The sequence below is a fragment of the Notolepis coatsorum genome, assembly GCF_963971535.1.
Source record: "Notolepis coatsorum genome assembly, chromosome: 8".
Taxonomy (NCBI): Eukaryota; Metazoa; Chordata; class Actinopteri; order Aulopiformes; family Paralepididae; genus Notolepis; species Notolepis coatsorum.
In genome coordinates, this window is record NC_140172.1 from 69,980,607 (window position 1) to 70,001,593 (window position 20,987).

General features: G+C 41.9%; 1 protein-coding gene across 2 annotated transcripts in view; it reads right to left on the bottom strand.

The window, feature by feature from the left end:
* Positions 1-2,357: 2,357 nt before the first annotated feature.
* Positions 2,358-20,987, bottom strand: part of LOC311233069 (vascular endothelial zinc finger 1-like) — a 47,776-nt gene continuing 29,146 nt past the window's right edge. The window contains exons 2-5 of one of the 2 annotated variants that reach the window (XM_084319938.1): positions 10,384-11,135; positions 8,127-8,196; positions 7,249-7,408; positions 2,358-4,386 (exon numbers count right to left, since the gene is read on the bottom strand). In XM_084319938.1, the coding sequence (XP_084176064.1) occupies positions 4,040-4,386; positions 7,249-7,408; positions 8,127-8,196; positions 10,384-11,135 (1,329 nt within the window). In that variant the 3' untranslated portion in view covers positions 2,358-4,039. The remainder of the gene's footprint in view (positions 4,387-7,248; positions 7,409-8,126; positions 8,197-10,383; positions 11,136-20,987) is intronic. The other variant, XM_084319939.1, reaches the window with a different exon arrangement.

Consider the following 20,987-nt stretch of genomic DNA (forward strand, 5'->3'; position numbering starts at 1 on the left):
CCTGCAATATAGAGCCTTCAATCTTGACCAATAAAGCTGCTCTTTTCAATATAAAACTCAGTTAACCATAACATAGTTATGGTTAGATTTATATATTGGGGGGGGGATATATCATATTTTTCATATGATCAAAAAGTGGTGGAGCAAGAGCATACCTTTGCTCCCCCAAGTTCAATAGTGGGAGAGCAGAGATTCTCCGAATGCTCTTATGGCCAGGCGTCTATGATTCACTGATACAAAGTAAAATAGTGCAGTGCAATAAAATAGTTAGTAAAATAGAATAAAATAATGCAATAGTGCATTGCAATAAAATAGTTATCATCGTATTTTTTCGGGAGGCCGGTAAGGAGTGCATTACAGTAGTCGAGTTGGCTTGAGATAAAGGCATGGATCTGGTTTTCAGCGTCCTTTTGATTTATAAATGGCCATACTTTAGCTATGTTTCTAAGGTGGAAGAATTAAGTTTTTGTCAACTTGTTGATTGTGATTTAAAGCTTAGGTCTGAGTCTACCATAACACCAAGACTTAACTCACTCAAATACAGTTAGCAGCTGGATAGACCACAGATGGAAATTAGCTTCTGCTAAATCTGGTGCAAACATATTTTCATGTAACAATGATGAATTGTCAAAAAAAAAATATATATATATAATTTTTTCTTTTTTTAAATAGATTCGGGGCTTTTCAGAAAACATTCGGGGCTTGAGCCCAAGTAGCCACCCCCTAGCCCCGCCCCTGATCCTTTCCCCCAATCTCTTCTTCAGTGTCACGCACAAGCTAAGCTTGGCCTGGAATCGGATGGACTGTACATCAGGTTAAGTACAGGACGGCAGACCTTTCAACCTACGGCAATCACTTGCACAGACCAAAACATAATTGTTTAACTATTGGCCAAGGAGGCCCTACAATTCATATTTAAACACTTATCTGAAAATGTTCCAGCTTATTCTAGACCATTCACTTCATTCTCAATTAACTTTATGTGTGCCACTGCCATCTAGGGACCACCATTTTGGGGATATAGTATACCCATGATTTTATTTATAGCTTATACCCAGTTTATAGTTTATATAGATAGAATATACATTGTGTTATTTGTGTATTGTTTACAAATCTACTATACTAAGCATCTCACGTTTTTCTGAATGCATGTACATTTAAAAAAGCTGTGACAATAAAATAATCTGAATATGCTGATCAACCAGCATAAGCAGTTTTATTTCTGGTATTGCAGTTATCTGGATACAAAAAAAAATGTAATAGCTATACTGTTGTTGATCATTAATCACCTCAACTGCTAATGTTGTACATTAAATGGTCATGAACTGATATAGGGGTATTTATGACAATTTATTTTATATTTGGTTAAATAACCAAAATGAAATATTGCATGCATTTCTAGCAGTATATCATCTTAAATATGCAAATTGACATGACACCAAATACAAATACACACATTTGTAGTTTTCCTTTATTTAGACAACCCAAATAAAAGGCACATAAAACATTGGGCATGTTTACGTAATCATTTGACAAACATACATTAAAAAATGTAGGAATGTTTTACCTTTCTGCTAATCAGAAAGCCTAGTCTCTCGTATATACAAAAATTATCATTGTTAATGTTCTAATACAAAAGATTTATAAAAGGTTATCTTCCACATGTCTATTGTAACTACCATATCCTTGGAACTAAAATAATTTTGTACAAAGATATACATTCAACTGCCTTCACAAGGGTCCTAGAATTTCCAATTCCTAGTTTCTTTTTTCTCTTCTTAAAAACGAATAAATCTTCAATTCCAACTTTCCATTTATCACATTATTGTTGTATCAAATTTGGCAAACAGGCTATCATAGTGTATCTACGCAAATGCATAAAAAAAAATTACGTTAGTATTTGTTTGAAACAAAACTTGGGAAAAACGACCAACATGCATATTGCATTTTTCAGTATAAAATGAACTCAACTCAGAAGAGCTGCAACACTGAGGATAAAATGTCATTCACAAAAAAAAAAACAGTTACGGTGTTGGTGGGCATGCCTCGTCACACTGACTATGTTTACATGCACAGAGTATTCCAGATACTAGCTCACATCCTGCTGAGTAGCCATGAACACCAGGGAAGAACAGAAAATATCATCATGGAAACAAAACTCAGACAGCAAAAACTAACAATTATCATGGCCTAGTCCAGCCACCATATTTGAGTTTCTCATTTTGGATAAGAGCTCGTCTAGGCTATTTTAAATGGGTATGGTGCCTAAATATGCTGACAATTTTCTTTTACCATTATCAATATCCTGAACAAAATGAAACATTAATGTGCATGTAAACTGACTGGTTATTGTGATGGGCAAAGGGTTCACATTTAATCTGTAACTCAGATGCTGCTGTACCTGACTGACTCAGGTACATCAACATGGCTCTTGATTGTAGCATAACTTCATCTAGTTCATGATCAAGCTCTAGATGTTCACTAGTGTTTCCTCAATTCATCAGCGACCTCATCGAACATCTAATCCACATCATCGCTATCCAGGCCGAGGCTCAACTGGACATTTGAATAAATGGAAATATATGTGTACTTTCACAGATAACATGAACAATTTTAAATGGACGGCTATATTCAAAAATCAATAATTCTTGGAACCCTAGTCACTAAATATGCATCTACCTAATCGTTTGACCAAAAAAATGCCAAATTTGATGGCGAGTTGTGAAATATTTACAAAATATCATTGAAAAGTCCAGAACCGGTATACATGCAAGATATGAAGTCAATAAAAAATAAATTCATAAAAAATGACATTTACTGGGCTTCTCTATGCATTTCCTGAGTGGAGGGTCCATACTATTGTGTTGGGGTCTTCACAGATGATAAAAACACACTTATAAAATTGTTCTAACAAATACTATGATCTGTAAGCATTATGACAATAACAGCCTCATAACTCTTGAAGAGCCAGACCATTCCGTGAGCGGCACCAGGATTGCCACTAGATGGCCCTCAAGTATGGCGGCTGGCTTCCTAACACACATATCACACTCAAAATATGATCTTTGATAATACTGCTGTTCAGCTATACACGGGATATGCTTTCAGTGCAAGACTCATTCCATTCTCACTTCATGTGAAAAAAAAAAAAAAAAAACTGATGACCAAGTATAAAAAAGCATACCCCCTGCGTTTCTATACAAAAAAGAAATACAAAAAATAAAACTACACATTTAATTAATAGTCAAGTGGACAGTGTCAAGAAATCCACTTAAAAACAAACAAAAGCACAAAGTAAAATCCTGTTGTGTTTGTGTGAGTATACGCTAACATGACAACTGTACAAGTTAGTCACTGTACCTCCAAGAGTAAAAATACCATCTATCTGTAAAACAAAGTTACACTACAGTGGAAAAAATAAAACATCCTTCCATGCGAGTGGAAGCAGCAGTCCCTTTTTACTGAACTTGTTTTCTAGAACATTAAATAGTGATTAGCAGGCTATAGTTAAATTTTTTTATATATAAAAAACAGCATACAAGAAACACCCAGAGACTTTGCCAAAGAAGTCGTGGAACATTAAAATCAGCAATTTATGCTTATTGCTCTGGTCCAATTCTCTTCTCCCATCTACAAAAGGTATGTTTTTTTTTCTTTCTCCTATGGATTCCCGAGGGTCCTCTGGGACCCGTCTCCTTTTGTTCATCAAAGCCCAGCTGTCATGCCGTTGCTGTTTTTACGCTCTTCTCTAACTCACTACGCTATGTTTCACAGTCCTTCAGATTATAAAATAAAACCCTACCTAATGTCTACACAACTCTTCTGTCAAGAGACGTAACGCAAGTTGTGGTGCGGCCGTGCAGAGACAGTCTCCTGTTGGCACCGCTCAAGTAAACGTTCGTCTGTACATCTGGTGAAGTAGAAGGGACTAGGGGGGGGGGGGGGGTTACGCTTGAGATGCAATTAATCGGCAAGGACAGGAATCTCTTGCTTCTACTTAAATCTTCCCCATTCTTTTTGGCCTCCATGTACCTTTCTTTTACCAGGGTGGGGAAGAAGGTAAGATTTGGGAGAGAAAGGGCATGCTATCCATTGACCTCATGGCAATATTTAGGGGCCCGGCTATATTCATATGCATGGGCGTGGTTATAGCAACGGGGTGGGCGATATTCATGGGACCCGTGGTGATGTTGAGGGGCCCGGTGATGGTGACCGGGTGCTGGAGGCCAAGTGGAGACGTGATGTTGATCGTATTGGTGGTAATGTTCATCTGCGCCGCTATGGTGATGGGGTTGTTGCTGAGGCTGCTCCGGTGCATCGCCGTGGTGATGGGGGTGGAGATGGTCACAGGTGTGGCTGAGGCAGAATTGCAGATTGAGTTACCGTCTAGAAACATGGCAAACAGAAAATGGAATGTTAACAGTTTTGACTCAGACTCAAAATGCCGTTCAGACTAATAATTCATTTTCCCAGTGACTTATATTGCATCATCAGGATGATGTTAGGGCTGGGAGGGATAATGAATTTGAAGGTATACCGTCATAGATGGATGTTATGGAGTTTTACTGTCCACAATATAAACATACTGTATATTTTTAAGTTAATAAAATAATTATTCCTTGCAGAAGTATTGGAAAAGTAAAATAAAATATACCATTTAAGATGTCATATCACATTGTAATTTGTACTGGAAAACTGTAATTTGTACTAACTATATAAGAAAATTATCGTGATATGATATTTTGGTCATATGGCCCAGTCCTATAATACTTTATATTAGGTTTTCAAAAGTTACATTCAAGCACTTTTACACAACTTTTATTAAATATATAATTCAACTCAGAATGTGCACACAATTTGTTCCTTAACACTTTAATCGCCGATGACGTGTTTAGACGTCATTCCTAGCCATGCTCATTCTGCCGAAGACGCCGTAACTCGTCTTTGATATCAATAATTCTAAAATCTGTGATCATATTTCTCCTCCGGAGCCATGAGATGTACTGGTGAGCTCGACTCAACTGTCTAACGGTTCGAGAGCGCCATCTGGTGACCGATCGGCAGATCGGCCAAGAGGGAGGGGCGCGCCAAACAGGAAGTGCTCATCCATATGTCGTCCGGGCACTCGCGATCGGTAGCCGGACTCCATCTCAACACACTGGATGATCAATCGCTCGCCCTAACTCGATAAACAACGTTATTTGGACGTATATAGTATTATACAACCTGGAAATGGTTCATCAGGATCAACATCCCATAATCGAAAACGGTCTACTCCACGCTGATCGTCCAAAGGCGCGAGGAACATACGGTAAGATCCAGCGTTATTTTCTAACGTATTCCATATAAACTGCTCTGATGACCATATGACCCACACTAGACGAATGGTATAATGTTGCCCACGGAATTATAAACACCCCCTCGCCCATCCGGTCAATATCAGATGATACGTAGTAACTTCTAGAACCACGTCCAGTTGAAATTTTTTATCTTGCGCTGATTGCTATCAAACTGTATTTCATCATCAATATAATGCATTTGGAGCTATAAATCAAGTTCTGGAGAAAGCTGCAGAAAACGATAAAAACATACTTATACTTTAGACCATATTTTAGTATGAATATGTGAATGAAAAAGTATATCGTTGCTACACCCTGAACAATGGATATAGGACATTGAATGGGCCATAATAATGGCAATCTAGCAATAGAATTTAAAAAGTTATAGCCCTGCAAAGAAGGGGAAATAGAGCTGGCTAGGGATGGTAAATTATGAATTTAACCCATGGCGATCAAAGTGTTAAAAATGACCTTAGAAATGTTTGGATATTACTATGCAATAGCAAAAGTTGAGTTGAGTTTTGTGGGAAAGTTGATTTGACATAGTCTATAACCTTGCTTTAGTCTATATAAATTACGAGTCAACACTAGGACAGTAAAAATTTAAAGGGGAACTAACTCTTATAAATGGCTTTTTCCAGTGGTTTGCATTGTTTTCTAGCAATGTGGGGTTGTCTTATTTAGAGATGTGAAATCTCTAGCTAGTCCCGTTTCTTCAGTTCAGCTCAGACAAGAACCTCCCCCACTGAACCAAGCCATTCAGAATTGACTCGCTCCCTGACGTAAGTAGGTGCTGCTGATCTGCATATCTCAGCCACCTCTGTGGCTGTTGTAGCCACTGCCCACTATCAACAATTCGCTCAACAACGGAGCGAGTGGGAATAATGCGGAAGCGGTTTCCCTGTCACTTCCTCAAAAGAGAGAAAAAGAGAGAGGGAGAGACAGACCGATAAGAGAGAGGGAGAGAGAGGCTCTCATACGGTGCGACTCGTCTCGGAGCGATCTCTCCTCTGTCTCTCCCCGGCCTGCATTTATACAGTCGCGAGTCGAGCCGCTCACACACACGCCCTCGGAGCGATCTCTCCTCTCTCACTCGTTCTCTCTCTCGTAGTATCAGCACTCGCTGTATCACGTCAACCTGTTGCAAAATATCATAGCGCACACTCCCACGTGTATTCCGATCCGTGCAATAATATTCATGGGGGTATATATTGTAATTTGAAACAAGTTACCAATGCATTGTCCCGAGGGATTATGCCCCCCCCCCCCCCCCCCCGCAGCGAAATGGATTAGTCCCTCTCTATCTCCCCCCCAAAAGGTATCTGCCAGTGCATTGCAGTGCAGTGGGTGACTGTCACTCAAAGCGCATTGTGAGTATATGGGCGGAGCCCAGCCAAAAACAGCTTGGAATCTTGAAGGGCAGAAAGTGCTGCTCTACAGTACTTGATTAGAAATACAAAACAAAAAAACCTTACATACGTGTTCCATAGACTCAGAGGAATTGTGTAAAATTGCCCAAATAGTGAAAGAAATAGTAAGATAGTTCCCCTTTAATGAAGCCTTATTCAAAATGTCAAGCATTTTCAAGCACCATAGTCAAATAAACTGTAAAGTAACTCCATAAGACTGTACATATGTGAAGAAGTCTCTACGACAGGGAAGACTTGATGGCCGATATCCTGGTCTGATAAAACGCCATGCTATGACACTTGGTTGACCACCGCCACGGTCGACATTTTCTACCGACATTTACCGTCCCACCGGGAGACGCTGGCCTTCCACCCATCTGGTCGGGGGAATATGCACATTCACCACGGAGTTGGTGAATGTACAGATGTGTGTATATTGTATAATCACCGTTTTCCCCACATAACGATAAGATGATAGGGTGACAATGGGTCCGACGTACCCTTGTTACAGTTGAAGTTGGTCTGTCCGTGAGTTTTTAGATGGCTGGTGATATAGGCTGCGCTGAGCATCTTTCCACAGATGCTGCAGGTCACCTTCCCTTCATGCCGGATCATGTGGGAGCGGAGTCTGTCTTTGGTGGCGAAGGCAGAGGTACAGGCCTGCAGGCGCACAAGGGGACAGAAGGTCACGGCGCTACCGTTCACCGGATCTGCCGCGTTTCAATTCCTACGCCGGGAGCAGCTTACAAGGAACACGCCAACATTATAGGAAATGTGCTTACCGTCTTATAAAGAAGAAGATAGATACCAATGTCCTCTCTGTGCGTTCAGTAGAAAGTTATCCCGCTGCAAGCTAGCCTAGCTTATCACAAGCGAATGGAAGTGGATACGGAACACTAGCCTAGGGTAAAACTCCGGGAGAGGTGTTTTAGGGAGGTGTCTAGCCAACAGCTAGACTAGTGGTCCATATTAGCTTCCATTAATTTGTGCTAAGCTAGGCTAGCATGCAGCTGGATAGCCTTCTATTGAACGCAGAGAGGAAATTGGTATCCATCTTCTTGTCTGACTGGTGAAGACGGTAAGAGCGTTTCCCAGAATTTCAGCATGTTCCTTTAAATGTTTTATCTCACACAGCCTGCAGTCACCCACCCACACAGGCTGAAGAAGCTTCAAGATCATAAGTATCTGCGGGGGTATAGTGTCGAGGACAGACGTTGATACTCCTAATTAATCCAATTCCAAAGAGTATGCCGTTGGTTGCTTCGGCTGCAAGCTAGTTTGTGTGCAAGTCGTTTTGAGGCTAAGAGTATATTTAATCCAACAACATGCAAGTCGACAACGGGAAGCTACGATGTGGTGCGTTGCTCAGGTCTCTTACCGTTACTTGACATTTGAACGGTCTTTCTGAAGAATGGACATGCTTCACGTGGCAGCTCAGGTGGTCGGGCCTGGATGTACAAAAACGAAAAGAAACACTTTAGTCTCTTGCTAGAATAATATCCTCATTCGGCATATAAGACTCCAGCATTCGCAAAACATCCACTCTGCTTGGCTCCCAGACAACCTATTAGTTCTAGTGAAAACATTTGCAATAAAAAATGGCCAGCCAAGCCACAAGTTGAACACATTTCTTTTTACGGTCATAGCAAACAGTGTGTCAGAGCACTGGTAGCCATTCCTACACAGGAAGGTTTCCCACTGCTGGTGACTTTTATTAGAGGCGTCAAGTCGAATAACTCCTCAGTGGAGCCGTGAACCGGAATCTCCCGCCTCCTGCTGAGGAGGGCAGCGGGTTACAGACAGACTGAGTCTGACTGGCAGTGACTCATCCTGCTCATCCCCTACACTCACTTTCCAGTATGCTGATGATCCCCCAATGTGTAGGAACCGGGCACCTCGACTACTCCGCTCTAATGTGGCAGAGTGGACAGAGACACTGTGATTCAGCGTGAGCAAGAGAAACAAATGACCTGAAAGGACAGGGCCTCGTCCACAAGCAAGTCATCTACAAAAGGAAGACCGAAGACTCTCCCCAGTGGATGTATAATATATTTCAACTTGTTATTAAGTCATCATCACGCCGACAGAATCAACGGAATGCCTAGTGACGCATAGTCACAGTCAGGAGTAATGAGTGGAGTCCTGCAAGACTGTCGGCTCTGCCAGATTGGAAATATCAAGAGAGCTCAGGCTGTCCAGTCAGACCGTGAAACACAGAGAGCCCTATATGAGCACAGGATCACACAGAGAGGGGGGGGGGGTGCAGACTGTACTACTGTGTGTGACTAAGTGGAGAACCCAGGCTGCTAGTTCCCAGGCCTATTTGAATCCCATTCCCAGGGGGAAAGGAAGCGGCGATGAGCTGGTGGGGAAGACCACCTCTGGTTGTTGTTCAATCTTAGATAATTCAATTATGAAATTATAAATTATATAGCATATAAATAAAAAAGTATTTGTTGTGGAACTGAACTTCTTGGTCTTACTTTGAAATTATCTCAAGAGGGCAAGTGTTTTACATCAGGGATCAGAAAATGGATTATTGTACAGAGGATAAACTATAACCAGATGAAGTATCGTTTGGTGTTATAATGAAAAAGATGACAGTGTAAACATTTATGAGCTATTATAGTAATATAAATAGTTGTAAAAAATATATACACATGAAACTCATTAGATAAGTCCAACTGTCAAATGTAGGATCTGTGGGTCTGCTGCATAAAATGACAATTGACAATATATAGGACAGTCATGTATAAGCATTATGCTTCAGTCTGTACCTTTTCAGTCACTGCCAAATCAAAGATTGTGTGTGATGACTGAATAAAACTACTACAATACATTTTTGGGGCTTAAGTATTTTTTGTAAGCGATAGAATTGTGTGCATGTGTAGCTAATTTTGTCTACTCCAGAGCGGCTAGAGCCCATGAAGGACAGCTAATCAAGGAAAAAGGAACACAGTAGCACAGTTTAATCTCTGTGCCTCAGTTTTGGAGTTGTATTTATTTAGTATTTGCTCCCTACTGCTTCCTTCTGCTAAGCTAGGCTAGCATGCATCCTGGACCTCTCTCTGGAGCTACTGGACAGACAAGAGATTAAACTGATATGCGATTCTGGGGAAGATGGCAAATAAGTGTATTTCACAAAATATTTAAGTTTTCCTTTAAAAGGATAAGGTATGGCAACATAAAGTGAGCCCCGTTCATAGCATAAAAGCTAGCGATAGCATTTAGGCTGCGGTGAATGCGGACAGCAACATGCAGTACTGCTGGGCAGACCAGACGCTCATAGGCAGTATCCTTAGCAGCAGCAGCAGTGTCAAATACCTAGCAAACATGTATTCAAATGTACATCGCTGATTATTACAATTATATGAATAAAACATTCACCGATTTCGTGCATGGTAGGTTAAAGTTGTTGAAGTTGGCAATGTTGTTTGGAGGCCATTGTGGGCCACGTAATACAGTTGTAGTGTGTAGTTCCATAGTAAGTATTTATAGGCGGCATGTTACTTTCTTTTGGCAATGGAGTGAGTTTCTTCATTGAGCCCTTATCGTTAGGGCACGCACAAGTATCTTGTGGTTTATTATTACAAAAAGTTGTTGTGCATTTGCTCCTTTGAGTCTTTGAGACCTACCTGGAGAAGCCTTTTCCACACACGGAACAGACGTAAGGCTTGTGGACTCCACCGTCGTGAGAGCGTGCGTGGTAGGTCATGCGGTCCTTCCTCTTGAAGCGCTGGTGGCAGATGGGACACTCGAAGGGCTTCTCGTCGGAGTGAGACAACTTGTGCCGATTGAGGTGGTAGACGTCGCGGAAAGCCTTGCCGCACATCTCGCACCCGTGGTTCTTCTTCACTGGCTTCGGTGGCTTCTTGGCGACGTGCTGCTGGGGCACGTGGATCATGGAGACCGGGCTCATGATGGCAGAGCCCGAGGACGCCGAGGTGGTGGCCGTGGTGAGTATCCCCGCGATGGTGGAGATGTAAGAGGCGTGGCCACTGTTCTCCCGCGACATGGTGGAGATGAGGGGCACCATGGTGGGCGACGTCTGGGCGGTCTTCTTGGGCCGTGACACCATCTTGATGCCCGTGTGGCAGGCCTCGTGACGCCGCAGGTGGTAGCTGTCACGGAAGGCCTTGTTGCAGTAGCCGCAGATGAAGGGCGTCTTGCTCTTGTGCTCCTTCTTCACCACGTGCATCGGCGGCCGTCCACCCCCTCCTCCGCAGGCCACGTTGTCCTTGAGCAGCTCGGCGGCGCTGACGGGGGGCTTCTGGTCCAGGGGGATGGGCAGGATCGGCTTCTGATCGATGGGCTCGGCCGAGTTGAGAAGCGGCAACAGGTTCTGGGCCACCTGGTGCTGGTGGTGGAGAGCTTCATTGGCCTGCTGCTGAGACACAGACAACACGTTAAGCCAGGGCTGGATCACAAACCGTGGGCAATAGTTACACACATTTTCAATACAAATATAATTGAACAATTGCTCCTTGTTAATTGGCATTACTTAAAATTGTACTCTATATTTATTTTGGCTCCATTTCATTGCCCATTACTGCGCTGCCAAAGCCTGAAACAAAGCCTAGCTTTTACTGTACTGCGACACAGCCTAGTTTTCAAAGATGGGCTTCCTGGGGATGCTATGAGAGACAGCTTGGGCAGAGTCGCCCCAAGGGAAGCAACAGTTGTAATTGGAGGATGAAGAAAAGACGTTAAAGAAACACTGATCAGAGTACTGTCAGGCAGGTAGCATTTCACATTTTATATTGGGTTCTCCTTTGCAGTGTATCCAGTATCCAAATCCAAATCCACCAATGACACAAGACATGTTTTTTAATAACTGCTGCTGAAATTTTCATTAGACAACCGGCAACGAGTATTAAAGACTGGGGGGGGGGGGGGGGGGGAATACTCAATTGTGCATTCCAACTTTTGGAACAGGAGCAATACTGAAATATAGGCTTTTTACATTCCTGTAGATGCTTTATCTATATCTATTCTCTTTCTAGTTATACCCCCCCTGGTCAGTATGACTTACAACAACCATAGTGTCTTTATACCTGTATCACTGTACATATCAATACCACAACTCTGTACATACATCTGATTAGCAATGTTACTCAGTAGTACTAATTTATATATTTTATATCTAGTTTAATCACCTGCACATTGTACATTACTATTGCACTTTACTGTTACATGGTTGGATGCCAAACATATTGACGTTGTACTGTATTTGTGCTGTATAATGACAAGACATTTGAATATAATCGAATATAATAAAGTTAAAGAATTCAGCGTTGTTGTTGGCGATTTTGCAACACAAATTGATAGAGAAGTCAGGCAAACCGCCTATAAAAGGGCTCATCTGTTATGATCACAGTCAAAAGGAGTGTCTGGCGTTTCCGCACGTACATCATCAGGAGTAATTCAATTTCACCCAAATGAGGCCTTTCAACGGTTTGGTTAGCCTGCATACTGTACAATTAACTGACAGCTTTTGGCAGAAACATTTTGAGATTTACTCACCGAGAGAGAAAACGTCCCTACGTTTGGTAGATGTTGAATAAAGACCCTGTGCTCTGCTGCACACAGTAAAACAAACTAAACATAACCAGCAAAGCCTCACAGGAATAGATGGTCGTTCATGAGTGGCATTTAAGAGGAGCGAAGAGCACAGACTGAAAGCACGCCAGCAGGGAATCCACTCAGCACTTCCGCCGCTGTGCTGGCAGAGAAGCAGGCAGGCCAACACTACGACAATGGAAAATCCATAATATTACCAAGGGTTCTTTCTCTCCCCAGGATTTGGTGGTGCTTGGGCACTGCTAAAACCCCAAGTCGTTATTAGGGAATTATTTCAGTTGATGGTGGGGAAACAGCAGATTGTGGGGGTTAATGATGGTGCAGCCGTATTAAGTCAGACCTCTGTTCAAGTGCACCGATATGAAGATTTTGGCCAATAACCCATATTAACATTTCCGTCTTGGCTGATAACTCATATTAACATTTATCTTAGGGCTCCAATATTACAGATATCGATCATATGATCTGCATGATTGAAACATTTTAAATTTTGTACATACTATTTTAGCGCATACTGAAACAATGTTAGCCCACAATCCTGTGCTCCGTCATTGTCAAGTTTAGTTTAGTTTAGTTTATTCGGATCCCCATACCATTGCCACAGGCATAGGCTACTATTACTGGGGTCCACACAAATCAATACAATAAAATCAATACAATACAATTAATACAATACAATAAAATGGGGATGGCCCGATCGATCGGCCACAGATCGTTATCGGCCGATACTCAGTATAAATATGCAATCTGTGAATTCCGATAATGAGTCATATTCGCAGATCGCGGAAACCGATCAAGCGAAGCTCTCACTCGCTGTCTGTCTCAGACACACACGACCTGCAAACTGCCGCTGCTCCTCCTCCCTAGCCCCGCCCGCCCCCGTGTAGAGTTTGTAAACAAAGAGGACTGAGAGGCGGCTCCTATGCTCGAGTCTGTAGTGCATTCGACCTGCGCTAACGTTAGCTACCTAGCTATCGTTACTGTTTAAACAAAATTACCCAGTCAACTATTCACGTTTAGTAGGCATTGTCTAACGGTATTTAGCCGGCTAGCTACCGATAGCTCCTGATATCCAGAAAGTCTAGTAGTCCATGTTCATACCTCCGTTAGCTTGCGTTAGCTGACGTTAGTTTACTGTTCAAAACGAAATGTCCCATTGAACTAAAGTTCTGTCTTAACGTCATCTAGCCGGCTAGCAGTAGCTACAGATAGCTCTTGATATCAATGTCTTATAACATTGATTTAATGCGTATTCGAGCTGAGGGCTTGCTGAATGTGAAATGACCAAAGCACAGTAACGTTACCAATAGGGTCCCGCTGCAGCGCCGGAGAATCCTTTTTGGAGCTGGAGGCTACTAGAGTACACACAGACAGTGGAGCTGTTTGCAGATAGCGAGCATTTTGACTTGTTGCGTGGTGGCGATGTCTCGCAGATAATACAAGTACAAGTCTAATTATATAATATATATATTTTATAAAAAAAAAAAAAAATTTATACAAAATAATTTTTAATTTCTTTTTAATCAAAAACAATCGGTATCGGATCGGTATCGGCCGATATGGCTCACGACGATCGGTGATCGGTGGCAAAAAATGTGATCGGGGCATCCCTACAATAAAACAATACAATACACCTCAATAACACCTAAAAATATTATATAATAAAATATCTAAGTTCACCAATCACACATAAAATATCTAAGTCCACCAATCACACATACCCAAACAAAACAAAATAACCACACACAATGGCAGCTAGACAGAAATAATCGCATCAGTTTTGCTCATCAGACCAATGCAATCAATAAAGAAATTACCATCACTAGCCTAATTTTGACGTAGATTTATATGAAAAAAAGATTGATACCGATATGGTCACAAATATATCGCTACACTGCTATTCATCAAATAGAAGCACTAGCCCTTTACAATTTCAGGTGGTTCTTGAACACTTTTTTATTATTATTATTTTGTTATGAAGCACAGTTTAGCCCACAAAGAACCTCTAAAATTTACATTTATTTAAAAAAGATCTGTGGTTCAAGCAGTCTATGTGATGATGAATGAGTGGAGCACACAGGCAGACTGTGGCTGCTGCACAGTTCAAGCAGTCTATGTGATGAATGAGTGGAACACACAGGCAGACTGGCTGCTGCACAGGAACAGAAATAGGTCCTGGCAGGGAGGCACACAAACAGCCTGCCACTGTTGCAGAAGAATCTAAATCTGCTGGATGAAAAATGATCCCATCATGACGGTGCCGATTCCTCATGTGACTGCAAATCCGAGTCCTGCCACATTAGAAGTAGGGTAGAGCCCAGCTTGCTGCCAGCAATGCTTTTAAGAGCAGGCCGTGAGCTCAGCTGGAGGAGGAGAGTGTTTCCCACAAGACCAAAAACACGAATGGTCGACTCGACATCGCATGCACCTAAATTACCGGCAGCCCACCGATGACAAAATCAACAAGGGTCTCTCGACCGCTCTCTAGTAAGTCTAGCCTGATCCGATGTACTGAAGTGAGCAACCACCACGTGCGCTTCAGCTTGTGCAGGTAAAAAAATAAAACCCAAGAACAGCATGATGGCGGCAGGAGAGATGGTGGGGGTAATTATTGGCAGTGTGACAACAAAACAGGAATTCACCCAATTAGATTAAGACGAGTCTCTGAAAAAAGCTGGACAGTATGGTAGAAAACCTTACCGGTCACGGCAAACAATTCACCGGCATGTCTCCCGCGGGCATTTCCCACCCACTAAGGTGAGGTATGCAGAAACATGTATAAACTCTGGCCACGGCATAATACAAAATGCAATTAGAAAGCGACTCGGGAGAGAGCCGGCTATAGAATCTTTCCTGTTTCAGTGAAAAGAGCTCACAGCTGTGCACAGCAGGCAGAGGAGAGGCTCCCCGCGGAGTGAGAAGGTTATTGACGTCAAACAGTCGAGATACTCACATTTACTGACATTAACAAATAATCACACACAAAGCGGCATATAGGCTTCTGTGCCTGGATTTAGTCATTAGGGATGCAGCTATAATAATAACCCATGGAACAATGAACCTTGTCGCCAATACTCCTCTATCATACCAAAGGAATTTGTGGAATAACATAACCCGAATCCATGATATTAAATATAATTTTGAAAACACAGTTGAGCAACTATGTATGTATTGCAACAAAAAAATTTATGTACATGAATCTGCATGTGCAATGTTTGGCTCATAATCACCTAATCTCGTTAGGCCTGCTGCGTGTTGCAGGTGTGGCATGCAACCAAGAATATGGCTTTGCCTTCAAATTAGACCTAACCTAACCAAAGAATGCAAGCCAAGCTGATTTATAGGCTACAAACACCTTAAGTACAAGGTGCGAGTGTAATTTGTGAGACTTGCCAAAAAGAAGTGCTAGATTCAACAGGAAGTAGCCTACATCCTTGGCGAGTCCTCTTGAGGTCACCAGTGTAAGGCATTGTCGTTAGGTGTGCAGAATTACAACACCTCCCAAATCCTAAGCGTCTGTACTTTGTATCCATCATGATAAAGGTTTAGGAGGCTGTCTGCAAGGTAAGGTGCTGTGAGGAATCCTTAGCATGTAGCCTACAATTATTACATTGAAAATAAATCCTGAACATTAGCAAAGTTACCTACCCTTACGGTACATAGAAACCTCAATACATAAGGCTCATCATCTTTAATGGGGCAACAGCCTACATTTATGGTTAAAGGAATACTCCACCTGCAAGACATTTCAACCCCATTACATTATAATCAAGTAAATATTTATAAAAAATTAAAAAGAAGAAAAGCACTAGCCTCACCTGTAGTATTGTACGTAGTACTGAGATTAGGGGTGGACGGTATAAACGGTATACGGTATAAACGGTATGAATTTGCTCTACGGTATGGATTTTGACTATACCGAGTAACCGGTAGGGCAGCTCTAAAATAGCAATGACGTCATGTAACCACAGCGCGACTATTTCAATCGCATTTGCCCCTAAAAATAGATCGAATTAGTCATAGATAATAGATATGTGCAAACTGGAAAAAGTTATTTAGGAGGCTTCGCGCAGTGGGCGCACTGGGCGTGTCAACACGCAATTGTCATTTCATAATAAACACATATCACCGCGGCGCACAGCAAGTTTCAATTTCAGTTCCTGGCATTTTTAACCAGTGGAGAAAGGTAAGAGATCTTACCTATCGTTTTTCTTATATGAATTATTCTACGTTAATAAAACATACCTGGTGATCAACTAGTTTGCTGTAAACATTATGATATGTGTGTAGTGTTATGATAACGACGGGAGGACGGCTGCTGCAGCAGTGGATTTGCGAAATAGCATGCAGCTGCAGAGCCGCAGAGCCAGTGGCTCTTTCAGGTCTGGTCACAGGCCCGCTCAACAGCGCACCCCCACCAAACGGCTGAACGACCTGAAAGAGCCACTGGCTCTGCGGCTCTGCAGCTACATATGCTTCTAGCAAAATCCAGCCCCGCTGTTTGCAATGGGAGCAGCACGGAGTCTCGACTCGGGACTTATTTTATTTGGAATATAATGACTTTATACGCAAAAGTAGCCTAGTTTTAAGTTAAAATATTATAAATCTACATGCCTTGAGGATGTCATTCTTTATATAGCCTGCCTATTAGGCAAAAAAAATTATTCTAACGGAAACACTGATACCGTGATATATACCGTTACCGTCTATGCTTCAAATTATACCGTGATATACATTTTAGACCATACCGTCCACCCCTAACTGAGATTATCACACAAAAAAGACAATCAAAATGTAAGTCTGTGGCCAGTGTACAACTGAATGATATACCCTACATGATTCATTTATCAACAATATCCCATCATGCCTACCATCAGGGAACAAAATAAGTACCAGCCAACCGCCAATGGCTGGTAAAAAATCTGCCTGGCTGGTCGTTTTTAAAATCTACCAGCCAAATGGCTGGTAAGTCAAAAAGTTAAGTTTGTTCCCTGAGAGCAGAGCTACACAGCAGTGCGCCTATTTTGCGAGCCGAAATAAGTCTGTGGTTTTTTTCTTCTTCTCACAACGGGTCAAATGCATCTAACATGCATTGCATCGTCGCCATTCCTTTATGCCCACATCGCCCGAAATGAACGTTATGTTAGCATAAGCTAACAAGCTAATCCTGATCAGCGGCAGAGCCATAGAGAACAGCAGACAGTGTGGACTGGGGAAAGGGAAATGGGGGGGGGCACTCTCCCTTTCTCTGTGTGTGTGCGTGCGTTTGGAAAGACGATGAAGTCACTAGTCAGGACTCAGGAGAGGAGTATATTGTAGTAAACTGAGGATTACTGAGGATGCACAGATAATGTTGATATTCAAATATAAAAAGGGTTCGAGAGGAGTGGAAGTTTGAAGACAGACTAGACTACAATATGATGCGGGGGTGGTGAGTTGAAACAGTGTGTGTGTCCCCGACCCCACTTCTATGTTTCAATAAATTATTTGCATTTAAAACTATTAACGCTGACTCATTCCTTCAGTCCACTCAAAATTATGCTAATATTCCTTATGTTGTTTATGATATTAATTGAAAATAGCATATGAGAGTATTATATAGTAATAATAACACATGGCGATATACTAAAAAGCTATTTTAAATTTTTGGCTGGTAAAAAATCTGCCTGGCTGGTAGTTTTTAAAATCTACCAGCCAAATGGCTGGTAAGTCAAAAAGTTAATTTTGTTCCCTGCCTACCAGCAGCTATGCACTATAATGTCTCATAAACAAACCCAGCATCCATCTTTACACTATGATTTTACAAGCGAATATGTAGCACACAATATAGGCCTTGCACAGAATATTTATGTAGGCTAGCTAATAGGCCTTCCAACATGGTGACGTGTAACCATTGGTAACCACTTTTGAAAGAAATGGTAAAACAAAAATGGTAAAACACTGGAAAAGCATGATATTACTGTTCCACTGTGACCCGTTTACAATATCCAATAATAAAACACCAAATTATAAAAATTTTGTTGATGTATCTTGTGTTCTCATATCAACCAGTTTCTTCCAACATGGAGGACAAATGGGCATTCTAAACATTCTGTGAAAGGTCTCTATTGGCATTTCTCCATTGACCGGCATGGTACAGTACCTGATGGCAAGCCTACCCGTGCTGCACCACACCATGTTGCCTGTAACAACAGACAACAACAGGTAGGAGGAGACTCAGCTCCTCTGGCACCAGTTCATAACATAGAAATGCCAGAGTGAACCCTATATTGTAGTTGATAAACCTATGCATTAAAAACACGTTTTCTTTCAGCTTATCTCTGTTTGCTGCTGGCCAGCATGCAGGGTACAAAATAGTTACACGCCCAGCGCCACTGGCTTGTAGATTTATTCTTTGGCGATTAGAATTTAAGGTCTGCCCGCCACCTGGCGGCTAACAAAATACACTGCATCTACCGCTTCTCCTCCAATCCACTCCCTCCAGGCCGCTCACAGTGGTTTAACACTGATGTAATATACATGTAGTACAATGCCAAAGCAACAGATGGCGATGTACAAACATGAAGGCCATTTTCAACCAATGAGAAGGGTGAACCTGTGATATCCTGTTCAGGCTTTGTCACTCACATCCTGTTTTGACGCCATTGTTGTCGTCAAAAAAAAAATCTGCCGAGCGAGGGAACGCGGGGAGCGCTCTTTTCAAGGTGTGCGGTGAGCGAGCGGAGAGCGACTTGGGGGCGGGGTCAACATGAGCGATTAGCGGAGCAATTCGTTTCCTTATATCGCTTCCTCCAGGGTTCCAATTTGTGTTGACAAAATGCAACCCTGTTCAGCTACGGGGAATCAGCGCTCACTCTCTAGACTAGAAAGGTGCACTCAGTAGAGCACAGATGTCCGCCAGGGCGGCAGCCACACATAATAATAATAATAGATTGGATTTAGGCCTGCCACGATAACACATTTTGCTGGGCGATTAATTGCCCCCGAAAATATCGCGATAAGCGATAATATTGCGACCGGTTATAGAATTTTTTTTTAGAAATTTATTTCCCAAAACTTTTATTTTGAAGCCCACCGCTCCGTCTTTTCCGGTGTTTGACTTTTATTTTGAAGCCCACCGACCGGACCGGAAGTATTGTTGTTATTATCCTAAGCAGAAACTATGAGCCGACAACATGTCTCGTCGGTTCTGTTTTTGAGCTAATGATAAAACAAATTGTTGGTGAACAACTACCTTTCGGTTAGTTTTAACGTTAGCTACTAACGTTAGATGCAGCTACTACAGGCAATCAACGATGAGGAGGAAGCGTCAAAGCAGTAATAGAATAGCTGTGGTGCGTAAGCACTGCAGCACGACTCGAAACTACCGGAGTGTTATAATAAATTAATTCATGTTTAACTTGTCCCCGTGTCCAGTCCTTTGACTAGCCCCACCCGTTCATTGTAAACAATGATGCATGTAATTGTATTAACGTTATTCTGTGTTGTACTTGTAGCTATGCTATACGTTGTATTTCGTTTGTTAGATATTTAGCTAATGTTGTTAGCATGGAATGAGAATCAAAGCTCTATCTTTCATCTTTATTTAGCAGTCCAGTTTCTCCGGGCAGTAGCGAGTAACTACTTGGGTCTAAAAATAGCTAACGTTACACTACAAATAATGCTACTTGGTTAAAAGGAGCAACACTATTGAGAAATGTCTATGTGGCGTTGCCCCACGGAGCTCCCGTGCTGTACTCTAGTAACGTCAGCGGCCCGCCTCCCAACACGGACAGTGACTGAAGGGGCACTGGTTCCGCCTCATTAAAACAAACGCGCAAATAGCAATTAATCGCGCCCGTCAAAATCATTGCATTCATTTTAATTATCGCAGCAATTAATCGATTTATTGCTTATCGCGGCAGGCCTAATTGGATTTGTAATGCACTTTTTGTTCACTGGGATCCCAAAGTGCTACACTACATGGTTAAAACAGTTAAAAAAATTGAAATAAAATGTGTGTCCCGACCCCACTTCTATGTTTCAATAAATTATTTGCATTTAAAACTATTAACACTGACTCATTCCTTCAGTCCACTCAAAATTATGCTAATATTCCTTATGTTGTTTATGATATTAAATGAAAATAGCATATGAGAGTATTATATGTAATATTATTACATGGCGTTTTCACATTCGCCGAAATGCTTGCTTGTGATTGGTCAATAGCCCTCCGACAGCGGTCATTATTTTTCAATAATGCGCTGTTTTTTCAATAATGACCGCAGTGCGCAGCTGTTCGCAATCAAGCCCACTGACACACACTGTTTCAGTGCAATTAGACACTCGGTGTTCTGCTGCCGGCGATGACAGGGGGCGGAGCGACGAGCGGAGCCAGAACGCAGGCAGAACCAGTGTTGCGAGTCGATGTAAAATGAATTAGGTATATTGTTAGTAAGTTAGCCATGTAATAAGCGGGATAATGTATAGCCTACGTAACACGCGGCGCCTCGGTATTTTAAACTCCGTGTCGCTCAATTATTTTGCGACAATGACCTCGTAGCCATACATTATCCCTTACATAACACATGGCGATATACTAAAAAGCTATTTATAATTTTTGGCTAGTAAAAAATCTGCCTGGCTGGTACTTTTAAAAATCTACCAGCCAAATGGCTGG